This window comes from Somniosus microcephalus, chromosome 8 (genome assembly GCF_052327205.1).
Source record: "Somniosus microcephalus isolate GS21.2 chromosome 8, FLI_Smic_1.0, whole genome shotgun sequence".
NCBI classification, from domain to species: Eukaryota; Metazoa; Chordata; class Chondrichthyes; order Squaliformes; family Somniosidae; genus Somniosus; species Somniosus microcephalus.
In genome coordinates, this window is record NC_140994.1 from 104,422,039 (window position 1) to 104,446,730 (window position 24,692).

The 24,692-nt window shown below is 52.3% G+C and overlaps 1 protein-coding gene across 1 annotated transcript in view; it reads left to right on the forward strand.

Annotated features, from left to right (window-relative positions):
* The window catches only part of ccar1 (cell division cycle and apoptosis regulator 1), a gene marked incomplete at its 5' end in the record, with an annotated part of 309,380 nt that overhangs the window by 273,821 nt on the left and 10,867 nt on the right, over positions 1–24,692 (forward strand). Inside the window, 4 exons of the mRNA XM_085995051.1 lie at positions 13,953–14,091; positions 21,614–21,702; positions 22,316–22,456; positions 23,161–23,281. Of these exons, the coding sequence (XP_085851177.1) occupies positions 13,953–14,091; positions 21,614–21,702; positions 22,316–22,456; positions 23,161–23,281 (490 nt within the window). The remainder of the gene's footprint in view (positions 1–13,952; positions 14,092–21,613; positions 21,703–22,315; positions 22,457–23,160; positions 23,282–24,692) is intronic.

A 24,692-nucleotide genomic window follows, 5' to 3' on the forward strand; every position in this document is an offset into this window, starting at 1 on the left:
CGAGAGCTCAGTGTCCTGTAGGAGAGATACCCGAGAGCTCAGTGTCCTGAAGGTGAGATACCCGAGAGCTGTGTCCTGTAGGTGAGATTCACGAGAGCTCAGTGTCACTAATCTGAGATACCCGAGAGCTCAGTGTGCTGCAGGAGAGCTATCCGAGAGCTCAGTGTCCTGTAGGAGAGATACCCGAGTGCTTAGTGTCACTAATATGAGATACCCGAGCGCTCAGTGTCCTGGAGGAGAGATACCCGAGAGCTCAGTGTCCTGTTGGTGAGATAGCCGAGAGCTCCGTGTCCTGTAGCAGAGATACCCGAGAGCTCAGTGTCCTGTAGGTGAGATACCCGAGAGCTGTGTCCTGTAGGTGAGATTCACGAGAGCTCAGTGTCCTGTCGGAGAGATACCCGAGTGCTCAGTGTCCTGTAGGTGAGATACCCGAGAGCTCAGTGTCCTGCAGGTGAGATACCCGAGAGCTCAGTGTCCTGCAGGTGAGATACCCGAGAGCTCAGTGTCCTGTCGGTGAGATACCCGAGAGCTGTGTCCTGTACGTTAGATTCATGAGAGCTCAGTGTCCTTTAGGTGAGATACCAGAGAGCTCAGTGTCCCTATGGTGAGATATCTGAGACCTCAGTGTCACTAATGTGAGATACCAGAGAGCTCAGTGCCCTGTAGGAGAGATAACCGAGAGCTCAGTGTCCTGTAGGAGAGATACCCGAAAGATATCAGTGTCCTGCAGGTGAGATACCCGAGAGCTCAGTGTCCTGTAGGAGAGATACCCGAGAGCTCAGTGTCCCTATGGTGAGATACCCGAGAGCTCAGTGTCACAAATGTGAGATACCCGACAGCTCAGTGTCCCTATGGTGAGATACCCGAGAGCTCAGTGTCCTGTAGGAGAGATACCCGAGAGTTCAGTGTCCTGTAGGTGAGATACCCGAGAGCTCAGTTTCCTGTAGGAGAGATACCCGAGTGCTCAGTGTCCTGTAGGTGAGATACCCGAGAGCTCAGTGTCCTGCAGGTGAGATACCCGAGAGCTCAGTGTCCCTATGGTGAGATAGCCGAGAGCTCAGTGTCCTGTAGGTGAGATACCCGAGAGCTCGGTGTCCTGTAGGATAGATAACCCAGAGCTCAGTGTCCTGTAGGTGAGATACCCGAGAGCTCAGTGTCCTGTAGGAGAGATACCCGAGAGCTCAGTGTCCCTATGGTGAGATACCTGAGACCTCAGTATCACTAATGTGAGATACCCGAGAGCTCGGTGTCCTGCAGGTGAGATACCCGAGAGCTCAGTGTCCAGTAGGTGAGATACCCGAGAGCTCAGTGTCACTTATGTGAGATACCCGAGAGCTCAGCGTCCTGCAGGTGAGATACCCGAGAGTTCAGTGTCCTTTAGGTGATATACCCGAGAGCTCAGTGTCCTGTAGATGAGATACCCGAGAGCTCAGTGTCCTCTTGGAGAGATATCCGAGAGCTCAGTGTCCTGTAGGAGAGCTACCCGAGAGCTCAGGGTCCTGTAGGAGAGATACCCGAGAGCTCAATGTCACGAATGTGAGATACCCAAGATCTCAGTGTCCTGTAGGTGAGATCTCCGAGAGCTCAGTGTCCTGTACGAGGGATACCCGACAGCTCAATGTCACGAATGTGAGATACCCAAGATCTCAGTGTCCTGTAGGTGAGATCTCCGAGAGCTCAGTGTCCTGTACGAGGGATACCCGAGAGCTCAGTGTCCTGGAGGAGAGATACCCGAGAGCTCAGTGTCCTGTCGGTGAGATACCCGAGAGCTCAGTGTCCTGTAGGTGAGATAGCCGAGAGCTCAGTGTCCTGTAGGAGAGCTACCCGAGAGCTCTGTGTCCTGTAGGAGAGATACCCCAGAGCTCAGCGTCCTGCAGGTGAGATACCCGAGAGCTCAGTGTCCTGTAGGTGAGATACCCGAGAGCTCAATGTCCTGTAGGTGAGATACCCGAGAGCTCAGTGTCCCTATGGTGAGATAGCCGAGAGCTCAGTGTCCTGTATGTGAGATTCACAAGAGCTCATTGTCCTGTAGGTGAAATACCCGAGAGCTCAGTGTCCTGCAGGTGAGATACCCGAGAGTTCAGTGTCCTGTAGGTGAGATACCCGAGAGCTCAGTGTCCTGTCGGAGAGATAACCAAGAGCTCAGTGTCCTGTAGGAGAGATCAGCAAGATATCAGTGTCCTGTAGGCGAGATACCCGAGAGCTCAGTGTCCTGTAGGTGAGATACCCGAGAGTTCAGTGTCCTGTCGGTGAGATACCCGAGAGTTCAGTGTCCTGTAGGTGAGATAGCCGAGAGCTCAGTGTCCTGTAGGAGAGATACCCGAGAGCTGTGTCCTGTACGTTAGATTCACGAGAGCTCAGTGTCCTTTAAGTGAGATACCAGAGAGCTCAGTGTCCCTATGGTGAGATATCTGAGACCTCAGTGTCACTAATGTGAGATACCAGAGAGCTCAGTGCCCTGTCGGAGAGATAACCGAGAGCTCAGTGTCCTGTAGGAAAGATACCCGAAAGATATCAGTGTCCTGCAGGTGAGATACCCGAGAGCTCAGTGTCCTGTAGGAGAGATACCCGAGAGCTCAGTGTCCCTATGGTGAGATACCCGAGAGCTCAGTGTCCTGTAGGTGAGATACCCGAGAGTTCAGTGTCCTGTAGGTGAGATACCCGAGAGTTCAGTGTCCTGTAGGTGAGATACCCGAGAGCTCAGTGTCCTGTAGGTGAGATACCCGAGAGCTCAGTGTCCTGTAGGTGAGATACCCGAGAGCTCAGTGTCCCTATGGTGAGATAGCCGAGAGCTCAGTGTCCTGTAGGTGAGATACCCGAGAGCTCAGTGTCCTGTAGGATAGATAACCCAGAGCTCAGTGTCCTGTAGGTGAGATACCCGAGAGCTCAGTGTCCCTATGGTGAGATACCTGAGACCTCAGTGTCACTAATGTGAGATACCCGAGAGCTCAGTGTCCTGCAGGTGAGATACCCGAGAGCTCAGTGTCCTGTAGGTGAGATACCCGAGAGCTCAGTGTCACTTATGTGAGATACCCGAGAGCTCAGCGTCCTGCAGGTGAGATACCCGAGAGTTCAGTGTCCTTTAGGTGATATACCCGAGAGCTCAGTGTCCTGTAGATGAGATACCCGAGAGCTCAGTGTCCTGTAGGAGAGCTACCCGAGAGCTCAGGGTCCTGTAGGAGAGATACCCGAGAGCTCAGTGTCACTAATCTGAGATACCCGAGAGCTCAGTGTCCTGTAGGAGAGATACCCGAGAGCTCAGTGTCCTGTAGGAGAGCTACCCCAGAGCTCAGCGTCCTGCAGGTGAGATACCCGAGAGCTCAGTGTCCTGTAGGTGAGATACCCGACAGCTCAATGTCCTGTAGGTGAGATACCCGAGAGCTCAGTGTCCCTATGGTGAGATAGCCGAGAGCTCAGTGTCCTGTAGGTGAGATTCACAAGAGCTCAGTGTCCTGTAGGTGAAATACCCGAGAGCTCAGTGTCCTGTAGGTGAGATACCCGAGAGTTCAGTGTCCTGTAGGTGAGATACCCGAGAGCTCAGTGTCCTGTCGGAGAGATAACCGAGAGCTCAGTGTCCTGTAGGTGAGATACCCGAGAGCTCAGTGTCCTGTAGGTGAGATACCCGAGAGCTCAGTGTCACGAATGTGAGATACCCGAGAGCTCAGTGTCCTGTAGGTGAGATACCCGAGAGCTCAGTGTCTTGTCGGTGAGATACCCGAGAGCTCAGTGTCACTTATGTGAGATACCCGACAACTCAGCGTCCTGTAGGTGATATACACGACAGCTCAGTGTCCTGTAGGTGAGATACCCGAGAGCTCAGTGTCCTGTAGGTGAGGTACCCGAGAGCTCAGTGCCCTGAAGGTGAGATACCCGAGAGCTCAGTATCACTAATCTGAGATACCCGAGAGCTCAGTGTCCTGTAGGAGAGATACCCGAGAGCTCAGTGTCCTGAAGGTGAGATACCTGAGAGCTGTGTCCTGTAGGTGAGATTCACGAGAGCTCAGTGTCACTAATCTGAGATACCCGAGAGCTCAGTGTGCTGCAGGAGAGATATCCGAGAGCTCAGTGTCCTGTAGGAGAGATACCCGAGTGCTCAGTGTCACTAATATGAGATACCCGAGCGCTCAGTGTCCTGGAGGAGAGATACCCGAGAGCTCAGTGTCCTGTTGGTGAGATAGCCGAGAGCTCCGTGTCCTGTAGCAGAGATACCCGAGAGCTCAGTGTCCTGTAGGTGAGATACCCGAGAGCTGTGTCCTGTAGGTGAGATTCACGAGAGCTCAGTGTCCTTTAGGTGAGATACCAGAGAGCTCCGTGTCCCTATGGTGAGATACCTGAGACCTCAGTGTCACTAATGTGAGATACCAGAGAGCTCAGTGTCCTGTAGGAGAGATAACCGAGAGCTCAGTGTCCTATAGGAGAGATACCCGAGAGCTCAGTGCCCTGTAGGAGAGATACCCGAGAGCTCAGTGTCCTGTAGGTGAGATACCCGAGAGCTCAGTGTCCTGTAGGAGAGATACCCGAGAGCTCAGTGTCCTGTAGGAGAGATACCCGAGAGCTCAGTGTCCCTATGGTGAGATACCCGAGAGCTCAGTGCCTTGTAGGTGAGATACCCGAGAGCTCAGTGTCACTAATCTGAGATACCCGAGAGCTCAGTGTCCTGTAGGAGAGATACCCGAGAGCTCAGTGACCTGTAGGTGAGATACCCGAGAGCTGTGTCCTGTCGGTGAGATTCACGAGAGCTCCGTGTTATGTAGGTGAGATACCCGAGAGCTCAGCGTACCTATGGTGAGATAGCCGAGAGCTCAGTGTCCTGTAGGTGAGATACCCGAGAGCTCAGTGTCCTGTAGGTGAGCTACCCGAGAGCTCAGTGTCCTGAAGGAGAGATACCCGAGAGCTCAGTGTCACGAATGTGAGATACCCGAGATCTGAGTGTCCTGTAGGAGAGATACCCAAGATCTCAGTGTCCTGTAGGTGAGATACCCGAGAGCTCAGTGACCTGCAGGTGAGCTACCCGAGAGCTCAGTGTCCTGCAGGTGAGATACCCGAGAGCTCAGTGCCCTGCAGGTGAGATTACCCGAGAGCTCGGTGTCCTGTAGGTGAGATACCCGACAGCTGTGTCCTGCAGGTGAGATTCACGAGAGCTCAGTGTCCTTTAGGTGAGATACCAGCGAGCTCAGTGTCCCTATGGTGAGATACCTGAGACCTCAGTGTCACTAATGTGAGATACCAGAGAGCTCAGTGTCCTGTAGGAGAGATAACCGAGAGCTCAGTGCCCTGTAGGAGAGATACCCGAGAGCTCAGTGCCCTGTAGGAGAGATACCCGAGAGCTCAGTGTCCTGCAGGAGAGATACCCGAGAGCTCAGTGTCCCTCTGGTGAGATACCCGAGAGCTCAGTGCCCTGTTGGAGAGATACCCGAGAGCTCAGTGCCCTGTTGGAGAGATACCCGAGAGCTCAGTGTCCTGTCGGTGAGATTCACGAGAGCTCAGTGTCCTGTAGGTGAGATACCCGAGAGCTCAGTGTCCTGTAGGAGAGATACCCGAGAGCTCAGTGTCCTGTAAGTGAGATACCCGAGAGCTCAGTGTCCTGTAGGAGAGATACCCGAGAGCTCAGTGTCCTGTAAGTGAGATACCCGAGAGCTCAGTGTCACTAATGTGAGAATACCCGAAAGCTCAGTGTCCTGTCGGAGAGATCCGCAAGATATCAGTGTCCTGCAGGTGAGATACCCGAGAGCTCAGTGTCCTGTAGGTGAGATACCCGAGAGCTCAGTGTCCTGTCGGTGAGATACCCAAGAGCTCAGTGTCCTGAAGGAGAGATACCCGAGAGCTCAGTGTCACGAATGTGAGACACCCGAGATCTGAGTGTCCTGTAGGAGAGATACCCAAGATCTCAGTGTCCTGCAGGTGAGATACCCGAGTGCTCAGTGTCCTGTAGGTGAGATACCCGAGAGCTCAGTGTCACGAATGTGAGATACCCGAGAGTTCAGTGTCCTGTAGGTGAGATACCCGAGAGTTCAGTGTCCTGTCGGTGAGATACCCGAGAGCTCAGTGTCCTGTGAGAGAGATACCCGAGAGCTCAGTGTCCTGTAGGTGAGATACCCGAGAGCTCAGTGTCCCGATGGTGAGAAAGCCGAGAGCTCAGTGTCCTGTAGGTGAGATACCCGAGAGCTCAGTGTCCTGTAGGATAGATAACCCAGAGCTCAGTGTCCTGTAGGTGAGATACCCGAGAGCTGTGTCCTCAGAGTCATAGAGTCATAGAGTTTTACAGCACAGAAAGAGGCCCTTCGGCCCATCGTGTCTGCGCCGCCCATCCCTCCCTGTCCAGTCTAATCCCATTTTCCAGCATTTGGTCCATAGCCTTGTATGCAATGGCATTTCAAGTGCTCATCCAAATGCTTCTTGAATGTTGTGAGGGTTCCTGCCTCTACCACCCTTTCAGGCAGTGAGTTCCAGCTTCCAACCACCCTCTGGGTGAAAAAGTTCCTCCTCAAATCCCCCCTAAATCTCCTGCCCCTTACCCTGAATCTGTGCCCCCTTGTTATTGACCCCCCTACTAAGGGGAAAAGTTCCTCTTTATCTACCCTATCTATGCCCCTCATCATTTTGTAGACCTCAATCAGGTTCCACTTCAGCCTCCTTTGCTCCATGGAAAACAACCCCAGCCTGTTTAGTCTTTCTTCATAGCTGAGGCGCTCCATCCCAGGTAACATCCTGGTGAATCTTCTCTGCACCCTCTCCAAAGCAATCACATCCTTCCTATGGTGAGGCGACCAGAACTGCACACAGTACTCCAGCTGTGGCCTCACCAGCGTTTTGTACAGCTCCATCATAACCTCCCTGCTCTTATATTCTATGCCTCTGCTAATGAAGGCAAGTATCCCATAAGCCTTTTTAACCACCTTATCTACCTGTTCCGCTGCCTTCAGGGATCTATGTACATGTACACCAAGATCCCTCTGACCCTCTGTACTTCCTAGGGTCCTACCACTCATTGTGTATTCCCTTGCCTTATTTGTCCGTCCAAAATGCATCACCTCGCACTTTTCCGGGTTAAATTCCATTTGCCACTTTTCCGCCCATCTGACCAACCCGTTAATATCGTCCTGTAGCCTGAGGCTTTCCTCCTCGCAATTTACCACCCCACCAATTTTCGTGTCATCCGCGAACTTACTGATCATACCCTTTACATTCTCATCCAAATCATTAATGTAGATCACAAACAGCAAGGGACCCAGCACCGATCCCTGAGGTACCCCACTGGACACAGGCTTCCAGTCACAAAAGCAACCTTCAACCATCACCCTCTGCCTCCTGCCACTCAGCCAGTTTAGGATCCAACGCGCCAAGGCCCCCTGGATCCCATGGGCTCTTAGCTTCTTGACCAGTCTCCTATGCGGGACCTTGTCAAAAGCTTTACTGAAGTCCATGTAAACCACATCCACAGCATTTCCCTCATCCACACACCTAGTCACCCCCTCTCAAAATTCAATCAGATTGGTCAGACATGATTTACCCTTGACAAAGCCATGCTGACTATCCCCGATTAATCCTTGCCTCTCCAAGTGGAGACTAATTTTGTCCCTCAGAATTTTTTCCAATAATTTCCCTACCACAGATGTTAGGCTCACTGGCCTGCAATTCCCTGGTTTATCCCTGCTACCCTTCTTGAATAATGGTACTACGTTAGCTGTTCTCCAGTCCTCTGGTACATCCCCTGTGGTCAGAGAGGTTCTGAAAATTTGTGTTTTGTGTCCTGTAGGAGAGATAGCCGAGAGCTCAGTGTCCCTATGGTGAGATACCTGAGACCTCAGTGTCACTAATGTGAGATACCCGAGAGCTCCGTGTCCTGTAGGTGAGATACCCGAGAGCTCAGTGTCCTGTAGGTGAGATACCCGAGAGCTCAGTGTCACTTATGTGAGATACCCGAGAGCTCAGCGTCCTGTAGGTGAGATACCCGAGAGTTCAGTGTCCTTGAGGTGATATACCCGAGAGCTCAGTGTCCTGTCGATGAGATACCCGAGAGCTCAGTGTCCTGTAGGTGAGATACCCGAGAGCTCAGTGTCCTGTAGGAGAGATACCCGAGTGCTCAGTGTCCTGTAGGTGAGATACCCGAGAGCTCAGTGTCACGAATGTGAGATACCCGAGAGCTCAGTGTCCTGTAGGTGAGATACCCGAGAGCTCAGTGTCCTGCAGGTGAGATACCCGAGAGCTGAGTGTCCAGTAGGATAGATAACCCAGAGCTCAGTGTCCTGTAGGTGAGATACCCGAGAGCTCAGTGTCCTGTAGGTGAGATACCCGAGAGCTCAGTGCCCTGCAGGTGAGATAACCGAGAGCTCAGTGTCCTGTAGATGAGATAGCCGAGAGCTCAGTGTCCTGTAGGAGAGATATCCGAGAGCTCAGTGTCCTGTAGGAGAGATACCCGAGAGCTCAGTGTCCTGTAGGTGAGATAGCCGAGTGCTCAGTGTCCTGTTGGAGAGATATCCGAGAGCTCAGGGTCCTGTAGGAGAGATACCCGAGAGCTCAGTGTCACTAATGTGAGATACCCGAGAGCTCAGTGTCCTGTAGGTGAGATACCCGAGAGCTCAGTGTCCTTTAGGTGATATAAACGAGAGCTCAGTGTCCTGTAGATGAGATACCCGGGAGCTCAGTGTCCTGTAGGAGAGATACCCGAGAGCTCAGCGTCCTGTAGGTGAGATACCCGAGAGTTCAGTGTCCTGTAGGTGAGATACCCGAGAGCTCAGTGTCCTGTTGGTGAGATACCCAAGAGCTCAGTGTCCTTTAGGTGATATACCCGAGAGCTCAGTGTCCTGCAGGTGAGATACCCAAGAGCTCAGTGTCCTGCAGGTGAGATACCCAAGAGCTCAGTGTCCTGTAGGTGAGATACCCGAGAGCTCAGTGTCCTGTCGGTGAGATACCCGAGAGCTCCGTGTCCTGTAGGAGAGATACCCGAGAGCTCAGTGTCACGAATGTGAGATACCCGAGAGCTCAGGGTCCTGTAGGAGAGATACCCGAGAGCTCAGTGTCACTAATCTGAGATACCCGAGAGCTCAGCGCCCTGTAGGTGAGATAGCCAAGAGCTCAGTGTCCTGTAGGAGAGATACCCGAGAGCTCAGTGTCCTGCAGGAGAGCTACCCGAGAGCTCAGTGTCCTGCAGGTGAGATACCCGAGAGCTCAGTGCCCTGAAGGTGAGATAGCCGAGAGCTCAGTGTCCTGTAGGAGAGATATCCGAGAGCTCAGTGTCCTGTAGCAGAGCTCCCCGAGAGCTCAGGGTCCTGTAGGAGAGGTACCCGAGAGCTCAGTGTCACTAATCTGAGATACCCGAGAGCTCAGTGTCCTGTAGGTGAGATACCCGAGAGCTCAGTGTCCTGTAGGAGAGATACCCGAGAGCTCGGTGTCCTGTTGGAGAGATATCCGAGAGCTCAGTGTCCTGTAGGAGAGATACCCCAGAGCTCAGTGCCCTGAAGGTGAGATAGCCGAGAGCTCAGTGTCCTGTAGGAGAGATATCCGAGAGCTCAGTGTCCTGTAGCAGAGCTACCCGAGAGCTCAGTGTCCTGTAGTTGAGATACCCAAGAGCTCAGTGTCCCTATGGTGAGATAGCCGAGAGCTCAGTGTCCTGTAGGTGAGATACCCGAGAGCTGAGTGTCCTGCAGGAGAGATACCCGAGAGCTCAGTGTCACTCATCTGAGATACCCGAGAGCTCAGTGTCCTGTCGGAGAGATTCTCAAGAGCTCAGTGTCCTGTAGGAGAGATACCCGAGAGCTCAGTGTCCCTATGGTGAGATACCTGAGAGCTCAGTGTCCTGTAGGTGAGATACCTGAGAGTTCAATGTACTGTAGGGGAGATACCCGAGAGTTCAGTGTCCTGTAGGTGAGATACCAGAGAGCTCAGTGTCACGAATGTGAGATACCCGAGAGTTCAGTGTCCTGTAGGTGAGATACCCGAGAGCTCAGCCTCCTGTAGGTGAGATACCCGAGAGCTCAGTGTCCTGTAGGAGAGATACCCGAGAGTTCAGTGTCCTGTAGGTGAGATACCCGAGAGCTCAATGTCCTGTAGGTGAGATACCTGAGTGCTCAGTGTCCTGTAGGTGAGATACCCGAGAGCTCAGTGTCCTGTCGGAGAGATACCCGAGAGCTCAGTGTCCTGTAGGCGAGATACCTGAGAGCTCAGTGTCCTGTAGGTGAGATACCCGAGAGCTCAGTGCCCTGTAGGTGAGATACCCGAGAGCTCAGTGTCACTAACATGAGATACCCGAGAGCTCAGTGTCCTGTAGGTGAGATACCCGAGAGCTCAGTGTCCTGTAGGTGAGATACCCGAGAGCTCAGTGTCCCTATGGTGCGATTCCTGAGACCTCAGTGCCACTAATGTGAGATACCCGAGAGCTCAGTGTCCTGCAGGTGATATACCCGAGAGCTCAGTGTCCTGTAGGCGCGATACCCGAGAGCTCAGTGTCCTGTTGGTGAGATACCCGAGAGCTCAGTGTTGTGTAGGAGAGATACCCGAGAGCTCAGTGTCCTGTAGGCGAGATACCCGAGAGCTCAGTGTCCTGTAGGTGAGATACCCGAGAGCTCAGTGTCCTGCAGGTGAGATTCCCGAGAGCTCCGTGTCCTGTAGCAGAGGTACCCGAGAGCTCAGTGTCACTAATGTGAGATACCCGAGAGCTCAGTGTCCTGCAGGTGAGATATCCGAGAGCTCAGTGTCCTGTAGGATAGATAGCCGAGAGCTCAGTGTCCTGTAGGTGAGATACCCGAGAGCTCAGTGTCCTGTAGGAGAGATCCCGAGAGCTCGGTGTCGTGTAGGTGAGATACCCGAGAGCTCGGTGTCCTGTAGGTGAGATACCCGAGAGCTCAGTGTCCTGTAGGTGAGATACCCGAGAGCTGAGTGTCCTGTAGGAGAGATACCCGAGAGCTGAGTGTCCTGCAGGAGAGATACCCGAGAGCTCAGTGTCCTGCAGGTGAGATACCCGAGAGCTCAGTGTCCTGTAGGTGAGATACCCAAGAGTTCAGTGTCCTGAAGGTGAGATACCCGAGTGCTCAGTGTCCTGTAGGTGAGATACCCGAGAGCGCAGTGTCACGAATGTGAGATACCCGAGATCTCAGTGTCCTGTAGGTGAGATAACCGAGAGCTCAGTGTCCTGTGGGAGAGATACCCGAGAGCTCAGTGTTCTGTTGGTGAGATACCCGAGAGCTCAGTGTCCTGTAGGAGGGATACCCGAGAGCTCAGTATCCTGTAGGAGAGATACCCGAGAGCTCCGTGTCCTGTAGGAGAGATACCCGAGAGCGCAGTGTCACGAATGTGAGATACCCGAGATCTCAATGTCCTGTAGGTGAGATAACCGAGAGCTCAGTGTCCTGTGGGAGAGATACCCGAGAGCTCAGTGTCCTGTAATTGAGATACCCGAGAGCTCCGTGTCCTGTAGGAGAGATACCTGAGAGCTCAGTCTCCTGTAGGAGAGATAACCGAGAGTTCAGTGTTCTGTCGGTGAGATACCCGAGAGCTCAGTGTCCTGTAGGAGAGATACCCGAGAGCGCAGTGTCCTGTTGGCGAGATACCCGAGAGCTCAGTGTCCTGTAAGAGAGATACCCGAGAGCTCAGTGTCCTGTAGGAGCGATACCCGAGAGCGCAGTGTCCTGTTGGTGAGATTCCCGAGAGCTCAGTGTCCTGTCGGAGAGAAACGCGAGAGCTCAGTGTCACTAATGTGAGATACCCGAGAGCTGAGTGGCCTGTAGGTGAGATACCCGAGAGCTCCGTGTCCTGTAGGAGAGATACGCGATAGCTCAGTGTCCTGTAGGTGAGATTTGCGAGAGCTCAGTGTCCTGTAGGTTGGATTCCCGAGAGCTCAGTGTCCTGTAGGAGAGATACCCGAGAGCTCAGTGTCCTGTAGGAGAGATACCCGAGAGCTCCGTGTCCTGCAGCAGAGATCCCCAAGATATCAGTGTCCTGTAGGTGAGATACCCGAGAGCTCAGTGTCCTGTAGGAGAGATGCCTGAGTGCTCAGTGTCACTAATATGGGATACCCGAGAGCTCAGTGTCCTGTAGGTGAGATACCCGAGAGTTCAGTGTCCTGTAGGTGAGATACCCGAGAGCTTAGTGTCCTGTTGGTGAGATACCCGAGAGCTCAGTGCCCCGTAGGTGAGATAGCCGAGAGCTCAGTGTCCTGTTGGTGAGATACCCGAGAGCTCAGTATCACTAACATGAGATAGCCGAGAGCTCAGTGTCCTGCAGGTGAGATACCCGAGAGCTCAGTGTCCTGTAGGTGAGATACCCGAGAGCTCAGTGTCCTGTAGGAGAGAAACCCGAGAGCTCAGTGTCACTAATGTGAGATTCCCGAGAGCTCAGTGGCCTGTAGGAGAGATACCCCATAGCTCGGTGTCCTGTAGGTGAGATACCCGAGAGCTCAGTGTCCTGTAGGTGAGATACCCGAGAGCTCAGTGTCCTGTCGGTGAGATACCAGAGAGCTGTGTCCTGTAGGTGAGATTCACAAGAGCTCAGTGTCCTGTAGGTGGGATACCCGAGAGCTCAGTGTCACTAATGTGAGATACCGAGAGGTCAGTGTCCTGTAGGAGAGATACCCGAGAGCTCAGTGTCCTGTCGGTGAGATTCACGAGAGCTCAGTGTCCCTATGGTGAGATACCCGAGAGCTCAGTGTCCTGCAGGTGAGATGCCCGAGAGCTCAGTGTCGTGTCGGTGAGATACCCGAGAGCTCCCTGTCCTGTAGGTAAGATACCCGAGAGCTCAGTGTCACTCATGTGAGATACCCGAGAGCTCAGTGTCCTGTAGGTGATATTCCCGAGAGCTCAGTGTCCTGTAGGTGAGATACCCGAGATCTCAGTGTCCTGTCGGTGAGATACCCGAGAGCTCGGTGTCCTGTAGGTGAGATAGCCGAGAGCTCAGTGTCCTGTAGGTGAGATACCCGAGATCTCAGTGTCCTGTAGGTGAGATACCCGAGAGCTCAGTGTCCTGTAGGAGAGATACCCGAGAGCTCAGTGTCCTGCAGGTGACATCCCCAAGAGCTCAGTGTCCTGTAGGTGAGATACCCGAGAGCTCAGTGTTCTGTCGGAGAGATACCCGAGAGCTCAGTGTCCTGTAGGTGAGATACCCGAGAGCTCAGTGCCTGCAGGTGAGATACCCGAGAGCTCAGTGTCCTGTAGGTGAGATACCCGAGAGCTCGGTGTCCTGTAGGTGAGATAGCCGAGAGCTCAGTGTCCCTATGGTGAGATACCCGAGATCTCAGTGTCCTGTAGGTGAGATACCCGAGAGCTCAGTGTCCTGTAGGAGAGATACCCGAGAGCTCGGTGTCCTGTCGGTGAGATCCCCGAGAGCTCAGTGTCCTGTAGGAGAGATACCCGAGAGCTCAGTGTCCTGCAGGTGACATCCCCAAGAGCTCAGTGTCCCTGTCGGTGAGACACCCGAGAGCTCAGTGTCCCTCTCGGTGAGATACCCGAGAGCTCAGTGCCTGCAGGTGAGATACCCGCGAGCTCAGTGTCCTGTCGGAGGAATACCCGAGAGCTCAGTCTCCTGTCGGTGACATGATCCTTTTCTTGCTCTTTTGCCAAACTAATCCTCTCTGCTCAGACCTTCCTATATTCCCCTTCTTTCAGCAGTCATCCAGTTTCTTTTTGAATGCTGCAATTGATTTAACATCAATCACCACTTGTGGCAAGGCATTTCACATTCTGATAACTGTGTGTGGAAATGTTGCTTTAATCTCCCCCTTTGTGTGTATGCGGTGCTTATTCTGCGATTGTAGTCTCGCATCCTCGCTCTTCGCGCCAGTCGGGATTGTTTGTGTTCATCTCGTCTGTTCCTTTTATCGTCTAAACTGTACCATTTGATTGATGGAAATATAATAAATCCATACGCATGGTTTGTGTTAAATCTGGCTTAGTTTAATCACTGGAAAAAGTAGTGCACTCATGGTATAAAAATAATCAAAGCATTTTAATGAAACATTGTAGAAAGAAGAAAAAGACAAGGATGAGAAAAGTTTAAGAAAAAGGGACGATTCTAAGGAGGAGGAAGAAATGGAAGATGGCACAAATCAGGATGATTATGATCCTTTGGATGCAGAAGATGCTGAGGATGATGATGAAGAAGGTAAAAGGTGTCAGAATGCTGGTGGATCGCAGTCAGGCCATTATGCATGGCTTTAGAGCCCTTTGGATAAGGAGAGGGGAGAATCAGACAAGGATCCTGCTCCTCATCACTTCTCCATGACTGCTGCTGCAAAGTGGACGTAGGGGGGAGGACTGTGAGGCTTCCTGCAGTTGATTAGCTGGTCAAAACTAACTGGGCTCTCACATTAAGAGTGACTAATTGGGTGAGGTGCATGAGGGCTGCCAGTGCGATGAGCAGCATAATAAGAATCCGAGCCTTCTCATCTGTCTGGCATAGTCGCACAAAATGCTTAAATGATGAATTTCTGAATGTTTAGGAGGTAATTTTTGTTTGGTTATGACAATTTGAGTTAGATTATATAATCAGTAAAACGCAACCTCATTAGTGCCAAATCTATAACTATGACAACTAACAAAAACAAAAGTAAACCATTTAAATTACTTTATGCTTCATTCAGAGCCATTTTTTCTCTCAAATTCAAATGTCCTGCACTCAAAGTAAATGTGTCTCAAAATAAAGATCTAAAAGTCGATAAATCCCCAGGCCCGGATGAAATGTATCCCAGGCTGTTAAGCGAAGCAAAAGAGGAAATAGCAGAGGCCCTGACCATCATTTTTCAATCCTCTCTGGCTTCAGGTGTTGTGCCGGAGGACTGCTAATGTGGTACCCTTGTTTAAAAAGGGAGAAAAGGATAGACCGAGTAATTACAGGCCAGCCAGCCTAACCTCGGTGGTGGGAAAATTATTGGAAAGAATTCTGAAGGACAGGATAAATCTTCATTTAGAAAGACACGGATTAATCAAGGATAGTCGGCACGGATTTGTTAAGGGAAGGTCGTGTCTGACAAACTTGATTGGATTTTTTGAGGAGGTAATGAGGGTAGTGCGCTTGATGTAGTGTATATGGACTTTAGCAAGGCTTTTGATAAGGTTCCACATGGCAGACTGATCACGAAGTTAAAAGCCCATGGGATCCAGGGCAAAGTGTCGAGTTGGATTCAAAACTGGCTCGGAGACAGGAAGCAGAGGGTAATGGTTGATGGGTGTTTTTGTGACTGGAAGGCTGTTTCCAGTGGGGTTCTGTAGGGCTCAGTACTAGGTCCCTTGCTTTTTGTGGTATATATCAACGATCTTGACTTGAATATTGGGGGTATGATTAAGAAGTTTGCAGATGATACTAAAATCGGCTGTGTGATTGATACTGAAGAAGGAAGCTGTAGACTGCAGGAAGATATCAATAAATTGGTCAGGTGGGCAGAACAGTGGCAAATGGAAGTCAATCCGGAGAAGTGTGAGGTAATGCATTTGGGGAGGGCTAACAAGGAAAGGGAATACACATTAAATGGTAGGTCACTGAACAGTGTAGAGGAACAAAGGGATCTTGGAGTGCATGACCACAGATCCCTGAAGGTAGCAGGCCAAGTAGATAAGATGGTTAAGAAGGCATATGGAATACTTGCCTTTATTAGCCGTGGCATAGAATACAAGAGCAGGGGGGTTATGCTTCAACTGTATAAAACACTAGTTAGGCCTCAGCTAGAGTACTGCGTGCAGTTCTGGTCACCACATTACAGGAAAGATGCGATTGCACTAGAGAGGGTACAGAGGAGATTTATAAGGATGTTGCCGGGAGTAGAGAATCTTAGCTATGAGGAAAGACTGGATAGGCTGGGTCTGTTTTCCTTGGAACAGAGGAGGCTGAGGGGAGACCTTATTGAGGTGTATAAAATTATGAGGGGCATAGATAAAGTGGAAAGAAAGGACCTATTTCCCTTGGCAGAGGGGTCAAAAACCAGGGGGCACAGATTTAAAGTAATTGGTGCAAGGTTTAGGAGGGATTTGCAGGGAAATTTCTTCACCCAGAGGGTTGTGGGGGTTTGTAACTCAGTGCCTGAAAGGGTGGTAGAGGCAGGAACCCTAACCACATTTAAAAAGTACTTGGATGTGCACTTGGGATGCTGTAACCTGCAGGGCTACGGACCAAGAGCTGAGAAGTGGGATTAGGCTGGGTAGCTCTTTGTTGGTTGGCACGGACACGATGGGCAGAAATGGCTTCCTTCCGTGCTGTAACTTTCTATGATTCTATAAAAATTACATAGTTCGCGCAAATGTACTGAACTTTGCTGATTAATTGTTTTTCTTACTTTCATTGGGGCAGAAATTCGGGTCGGGGGCTTGCCGCGCGTGCAAGCCCCCGATCTGCACTTACCCGACGCGCTGACATTTCACCTCCAGGGACGCCTGGAATTCCTGTTTGAAACTGAAGAATCCCGGGCAGCGTCTGACGTCACGCCGCCCAGGAGTGCAGCCAGCGCGAAGCCTGTAGCGCGCAGTGCAAGTGAGACACGCCCCTTGAGGTCTCAGTTTAATAGGACACGCCCCCAATGTTTCTCACAAGCTGAAAAGCATTTTTACATGCAGAGCAGCATTTCAAATAGGTTTTTGGTATTTTTATGAAGCTTTTGGTAACTTTTATAAACTTTTAAAAACGTTTACATTATTTTGAAGAATCTGAAGTAGTTTTAAACAGAATTAAAGCAATTTAAAGACTTTTAAAAGCCCTGAAAGAATTTTTTTCATTCCATTTATTTATTTAGCAATGTCGTCGTCATACGTGTCTTCACACTGTTCCCTTTGGGGAACTGTATGAAGTGGTGGAAGGATTTATGGCCGTGATTAACGCTCATTCCGTGACCGTAACCATCTTTGAACCAGCCATTAGGGTGGTTAGTCCTATGGCGGGAGGGTTTTACGGGCTCCCACAAGTTATACGAGGAGGGGGGCCACCCACACCCACAGATGCAAATATCCCACTGGATGTCAACCCAGAATTTAGAGCCGGAGCTCCGACTCCACTTGCTGAGACTGTCTGGAGCGGGTTTGAAACCCTACCCCGTCTGGCCCAGCGGCGGGGATCCTACCGCTACGCCAAAGGCCCACTCCGATTAGCAACGTGAAATGGCTGGAATGAGCACAATTCACGGCATTAAAAGAACTCACAATTGAACTGATGATGACCTCCGCAATCTCCTCAACGAGGTGGAGGCGCAGCGCCTGCTCATCATTGGTAATGAGAAGTCAAAGGCGCCGCAAAAAGGACAGATGATAGCTTGGTCTTTCAAGTGGCAGCATAGGGCTCCAGTCACGGGGAGGGAAAAGGTGCAGGAAACGTATGGGTGTCACCTTTTGCGCGGAGTGGGCCTTTTGCGTAGTGGTAAGCATCCCCGCCGCTGGGCCAGAAGGAGTCGGGTTTCGAACCCCGCTCCAGACAGTCCCGGCAAGTGGAGTCGGAGCTCCAACTATAAATTCTGGGTGGACATCCAGCGGGATACTTGCGTCTGCGGGTGTGGGTGCCCCCCCCCCTCAGATGAGTTGTGGGAGCCCGTAAAACCCTCACGCCATAGGACTAACCACCCTAATGGCTGGTATGAAGATGGTTATGGTCACGGAAGGAGCGTTAACGTGGCCAGAAATCCTTCCACCACTTCATACAGTTCCCGAAAGGGAACAGTGTGAGGATACGTACGACGATGACCTCTTGCGCAATGCACCTCCTTGGACCCTCAGTCGCAGATGCGAGGGGGCAAATCGTGCAATTGTTAAATTTTTCATTTTATTGACATGTAAAATGTTGGCCCAGTAATTCCGTTCCAAACGCGTGAGTGCGGTCGGGGTACTCATGCGTCTGGCCGGAGGAAATGCCGGTTTTCAGCATGCACAGCGCATGCGGGGAAAACCGGCATTTCCTGTCCTCTGAACGAAGGGGTTCAGAGGCAGAACGCATGCGACTGCACAGGCAGCGCGTGCGCAGTAAAATTCGCCGGTTTCATTCATGCTTTCAGTGAGGTTAAGTCCTTACAACTTACACATGAAAAAAGCATGAGTACAGTTGCTCCAGAGGCTGCGGAGGAAGATATATTTTATCGTGGAGCTTCTGAAAGGCAATATTTTTGTTTGGGAAAGGGAGGAAAGTTATTTTAAGAAATGCTGAGGTAAGTTTTAAAGTTTATTTTTGTTTTTTTAAAACGGGTTTTCAGTACTGTAGGTAGAAGGAGCAATTGTGGCTATGTGAATTGAATTTGCTGTGTTTATTAAATGTGAAAATGACTCCAACATTTTTAAGAAACAAACTTTTCATCAGTAATATATTTTAAGTAATTATGTATGTATATATTCCTTTGCGTATATGCATGTATATATTCCTTTACTTATGTGTATGAATGTATGTATTTAATTATGACTTTCAGAGAAAGTAACTTATTGGAAAATCATAATTAAATACATACATTCATACACATAAGTAAAGGAATATATACATATACGTAAAGGAATATATACGGACATACATACATAATTACTTAAAAGAATATATTACTGATGAAACGTTTCATTCTTAAAAATGTTGGAAATGTTACATTACTCATTTTGGAACAGTCATTTTCACATTTAATAAACACAGCAAATTCAATTCACACAGCCACAATTGCTCCTTCTACCTACAGTACTGAAAACCCGTTTAAAAAAAAAAAAAAATTAACCTTTAAAACTTACCTCATCATTTCTTAAAATAACTTTCCTCCCTTTCCCAAACAAAAATATTGCCTTTCAGAAGCTCCACGATAAAATATATCTTCCTCCGCAGCCTCTGGAGCAACTTTACACATGCTTGTTTCATGTGTAAGTTGTAAGGACTTAACCTCACTGAATCCATGAATGAAATCGACGAAGTTCACTGCGCACGCGCTGCCTGTGCAGTCGCACGCGCTGTGCCTCTGAACCCCTTCGTTCAGAGGACAGGAAATGCCGGTTTTCTCCGCATGCTGAAAACCGGCATTCCCTCCGGCCAGACGCGTGAGTACCCCGACCGTACTCACGCGTTTGGAACGGAATTACTGGGCCAATATCTTCTCTGGCCTCAGACTCTATGGCGGCGCTCCCCCGCCCTCCCTTGCCCTGTACCCCCCTCGCGCCCTCTCCCTGTACACCCCTTGCCCTCCCTCTCCCCGTACCCCACTCCCTCCCTCTCCCCGTACCCCCCTCGCTCCCCCTCCCCCTACCCTCCTCGCTCCCTCTCCCCCTACCCCCCTCGCTCCCTCTCCCCCTACCTCCCTCGCCCCCTACCCTCCACGCTCCCCCTCCCCGTACCCTCCTCGCTCCCCCTCCCCGTACCCTCCTCGCTCCCCCTCCCCGTACCCTCCTCGCTCCCCCTCCCCGTACCCTCCTCGCTCCCCCTCCCCGTACCCTCCTCGCTCCCCCTCCCCGTACCCTCCTCGCTCCCCCTCCCCGTACCCTCCTCGCTCCCCCTCCCCGTACCCTCCTCGCTCCCCCTCCCCGTACCCTCCTCGCTCCCCCTCCCCGTACCCTCCTCGCTCCCCCTCCCCGTACCCTCCTCGCTCCCCCTCCCCGTACCCTCCTCGCTCCCCCTCCCCGTACCCTCCTCGCTCCCCCTCCCCGTACCCTCCTCGCTCCCCCTCCCCGCTCCCCCTCCCCGTACCCTCCTCGCTCCCCCTCCCCGTACCCTCCTCGCTCTTCCTCCCCGTACCCTCCTCGCTCCTCCTCCCTCCTCGCTCCCCCTCCCCGTACTCCCCTCCCCTCCTCGCTCCCCCTCCCCATACCCTCCTCGCTCTCTACCCCCCTCGCTCCCTCTCCCCCACCCCCCTCGCTCCCTCTCCCCCACCCCCTCGCTCCCTCTCCCCCACCCCCCTCGCTCCCTCTCCCCCACCCCCCTCGCTCCCTCTCCCCCTACCCTCTCGCTCCCCCTCCCCGTACCCTCTTCGCTCCCCCTCCCCGTACCCTCCTCGCTCCCCCTCCCCGTACCCTCCTCGCTCCCCCTCCCCGTACCCTCCTCGCTCCCCCTCCCCGTACCCACCTCGATCCCCCTCCCCGTACTCCCCTCGCTCCCCGTATCCTCCTTGCTCCCACTCCCCTCCCTCCTCGCTCCCCCTCCCCGCTCCCCCTCTACGTACTCCCCTCGCTCCCGGTACTCTCCCCCTCTCCGTACTCCCCTCCCTCCTCGCTCCCCATCCCCGTACCCTCCTCGCTCCCCATCCCCGTACCCTCCTCGCTCCCCCTCCCCGTACCCTCCTCGCTCCCCCTCCCCGTACCCTCCTCGCTCCCCCTCCCCGTACCCTCCTCGCTCCCCCTCCCCGTACCCTCCTCGCTCCCCCTCCCCGTACCCTCCTCGCTCCCCCTCCCCGTACCCTCCTCGCTCCCCCTCCCCGTACCCTCCTCGCTCCCCCTCCCCGTACCCTCCTCGCTCCCCCTCCCCGTACCCTCCTCGCTCCCCCTCCCCGTACCCTCCTCGCTCCCCCTCCCCGTACCCTCCTCGCTCCCCCTCCCCGTACCCTCCTCGCTCCCCCTCCCCGTACCCTCCTCGCTCCCCCTCCCCGTACCCTCCTCGCTCCCCCTCCCCGTACCCTCCTCGCTCCCCCTCCCCGTACCCTCCTCGCTCCCCCTCCCCGTACCCTCCTCGCTCCCCCTCCCCGTACCCTCCTCGCTCCCCCTCCCCGTACCCTCCTCGCTCCCCCTCCTCGCTCCCCCTCCCCGTACCCTCCTCGCTCCCCCTCCCCGTACCCTCCTCGCTCCCCCTCCCCGTACCCTCCTCGCTCCCCGTACCCTCCTCGCTCCCCGTACCCTCCTCGCTCCCCCTCCCCGTACCCTCCTCGCTCCCCCTCCCCGTACCCACCTCGCTCCCCCTCCCCGTACTCCCCTCGCTCCCCCTCCCCGTACCCTCCTCGCTCCCCCTCCCCGTACCCTCCTCGCTCCCCCTCCCCTCCCTCCTCGCTTCCCCTCCCCGCTCCCCCTCTACGTACTCCCCTCGCTCCCGCTCCCCGTACTCTCCCCCTCTCCGTACTCCCCTCCCCCCTCGCTCCCCCTCCCCGTACCCTCCTCGCTCCCCCTCCCCGCTTCCCCTCCCCGTACCCTCCTCGCTCCCCCTCCCCGTACTTGGACAGTGGCAGATTCAGGTCCCCAGGCTGGAAACCACCCACTGATCCAGCAGGGTGACCTACGACAACAACCAGAGGATCCACTGATCTACCAGCTGACTCCATTGTCGAGCGTTCCCTCGCGCTGACTCCATTGTCGAGCGTTCCCTCGCGCTGACTCCATTGTCGAGCGTTCCCTCGCGCTGACTCCATTGTCGAGCGTTCCCTCGCGCTGACTCCATTGTCGCGCGTTCCCTCACACTGACTCCATTGTCGTGCATTCCCTCGCGCTGACTCCATTGTCGAGTGTAATGTAAATGTTGCTTCTGACCTGCAACTAGAAACTTTTTTGCAAAGTTCCCTGAGCAAAGAACAACTTACTCAGAGTGACCTCTGCCTGTGTTTAATTATCAGGTGAGCCTATCTGGCTTTAAAGGAACATGTGATCTTAAACACAGCTGCACTTTGGCAGCAGAAAATGTGCATTAAATGGTATTACTCTCTTGTCCAACTTATCCAATTTTACTCTGAGCAACTTCACTCGACATATTTTATTCAAAACTTTTATCTCAACAGATAGAGATGAGGAAGACAACGGCAGAGATCGGAAAGAGGACCGGCAGGAAGGAGCGAGGAGATCCAGAGAGAGCACATCCAAAGATAAGGTGCGGACTCAGTTTGAGGCTCGGTGCTGTCAGCAGCATTTTGGTGAAGTGGGATGTTGGACAATGTTCCCTTTAAGCTGCATGGCCGCGCACCGCTCTGGAGGTCCCGCACAGCCGGCTCACCAGCTTTTAAATGGAAAAACCACGCATGCACAGAATTTTGAATGGGCATGTTCAAGGGACTGTGCGGCCCCAAAACAAATGAGAGGGAACATTGGTGTTGGATGTGTGTTAATTTTTCCACACTGTGTCCACTTGAGCTGTGAAAAACACCCAGCAGGTTTTGTCCATCCACACTTGGGTTGTGTCTGAGAGAGCATTCTGAACTGTTTGAATAGCAGGGTGAAGGTTTGGTGGGTATAGTTGTGGCACTGGTGGTGGGAGTAGGCGAACAATGGGGAGTTGACAACTTTGTAGATTAATTGAGAGTATGACACAAGACCTATACTGGTTTCAGTGTGATCTTTCCTGTAGCGTGCTAGTACCAAGGCACTAATAAGCTCAGTGAAAGTACCGGGTAAGGGTTCGAGACAGGACCAAACGAAGCACATTTTCCAGGCTATAACCATGGATCATTTATAAAATCTGACTGGACTTATTTTGACTCTTTAAGGAAAAGAAACAGCTGTTCACACACAACAAGGATCTCCTTCTCGCCTTTGTTTATTTTGATCAAAGTTACTGTGGTTATCTGCTTGAGAAAGATCTCGAAGAAATCATCTACACTCTGGGACTCCACCTTTCCCGTGCACAGGTACAATTCCTCTTCAGTTTGTTATCAAGTGTTGAGTTTGTGCTGTCACAGTCCAGGAAACACAGATAAGTGGTGATTTACGGCCACTAACAAATCCACAGTGAAGTAAGACGAATGTTAGCCAAGTAAGCAAAAACACGAATAAACAACATCAGTTCAGAGCAGTGGACAATCTGGCACAACCCAGACCCCTCGCCCGGCTCGAAATTGTGCGCTGCAGTCTCTCGGCATTGCAGAAATCTGGCAGTCACAAATTATCTAAGTCCCCCTGGACTAGGTAAGGAAAAAAAACTGGGTTCCTGTTTCTGGTACTGTCCAGTGACTGGTTCTGAGCAGTAATTTTACACTCCCTCGATGTCTCCATTAGTAAAGTCAATATCTAGCTGAATCCTAAAGACCAGGAGATTTCCGCCGTCTATTCCCGGTCTTTGCTGTGTTAACTGACCCCAGCTGGGGCTACACTTGACCTCAGTGCCCCTGGGCTAGAATTCAGCCAGGATTTCCACTCCCAATGGGTGTACAGTGATTACTGCTGTACTGATACAGGATGAGAAATGGCCATAGTTGAATTTCCTGCGGACACTCCCTATCTAGGCTCATATCTGAACAATAGTCACTTACATGCGATACTGAAGAGTTTCAGAAGAAGGGAGGGGAGAAAGAGGTTTTCTCGTACTAATCACGTTTTTTATTTTTGTTTCCAGGTTAAGAAGTTAATCAGTAAAGTGGTGCTACGAGACTCTTGCCAGTACAGGAAGCTAACTGATGGCTCGAAAGATGAAGTAAAAGTGGCAGAGAGTGAGATGGAATGTGATAATTTGTTGGGTACTGTACCACATTTATATTGTACCTTCTTCAATTCACCCTCTCCCAGGCCCTCACAATTGGGGAACTCCTTATTGCAATTCAGGCTTCTCCAGATACTTTGTCATGCCCAGCACAAGAGCCAGCTCCCACAGACAAGCTCTAAACTGAAGCTTGATCTTGTGCCTAGTGTAATGTGGGATAGCGTTTCCTGGATAAACAGTAGACCCATTTATTGTCTCTGGTTTGTGCATGGTGTGCATAGCATTTCCACTGCATGCCCACACCATGTCAGAAGATGACTAATAACTCTCATACCAGACACTTTCAGAACAGACTAAAGGACCCAACTGGTTTACTCCTGGATTGAGTCAGTCACATAAATTAGCAGTACCAGCCAGTTATAAAAGTCTGTTCATACAGCACTACAGCTTTGAACCAGTTCATGAAAGATCAAAGCCGTCAGTTGATTTCCTTTGAATGGCATTCTTTGCTGCTTTCAAGGAGCAGATAGACAAACATTTCACAGAATCACAGAAACCCCATGATGCGCTATCAATTACTCATAAAAGACTGAGAGTTAGAAGAGTAACTAAAGGCTTTTATTAACAACAGAATGGAGGTCTGCCTCGCGTGGTCGACCGGTCCAGGATACAAAGGGCTGGGGAGCAGTCACCTTTATACTAGGACCTGTGGGAGGAGTCAGCCGAGGCATGTCCAGGCATGTACACAGTGGAATACAAACAGGAATACAAACAGTGGTTTACCACATTCACCCCTTGTTTAAAATTGAGTCCGGCGGGGTGAAGTGTATTAAAAGTTAGTGTATTGGAGTCTCTCTGGAGGTCTTGTCTGCCGCTGTGATCGGCGTGGCGACGGCAGGGGTAGTGAAGCTTCCGGCGTCGAGTCCTGCGTGGGCTGTGGCACAGGCGTGTCGTCCTCGTAGATGTCGAGCGGGTCGCGGGGCCCAGGCCTGCCGTCTGCTGGGGCTGGATATCGGATCGTGGGGGGGGGGTGGTAGTGGGTAGTGGGTTACTGCGGCCCCCGAGGGTGCAAGGCCTCTTATGGAGACTGTGTCCTCCCGCCCGTCCGGGTATGCGATGTAAGCATACTGGGGGTTGGCGTGGAGGAGGTCGACCCTCTCGACCAGGGGGTCCGTTTTATGGGTCCTCACGTGTCTTCTCAGTAGGACCGGCCCTGGGGACGTCAGCCATGGCGGTAGCGATGTCCCCGATGTGGACTTCCTTGGGAAGACAAACATTTTCTCGAGGGGTGGCGTTAGTGGCAGTGCAGAGCAGTGACCGAATAGAGTGGAGCGCATCGGGGAGCACATCCTGCCAGCGGGAGGTTGGAAGGCCCCTAGACTTTAAGGCTAGCAGGACGGCCTTCCAAACTGTCGCATTTTCTCTTTCCACCTGTCCGTTCCCCCGGG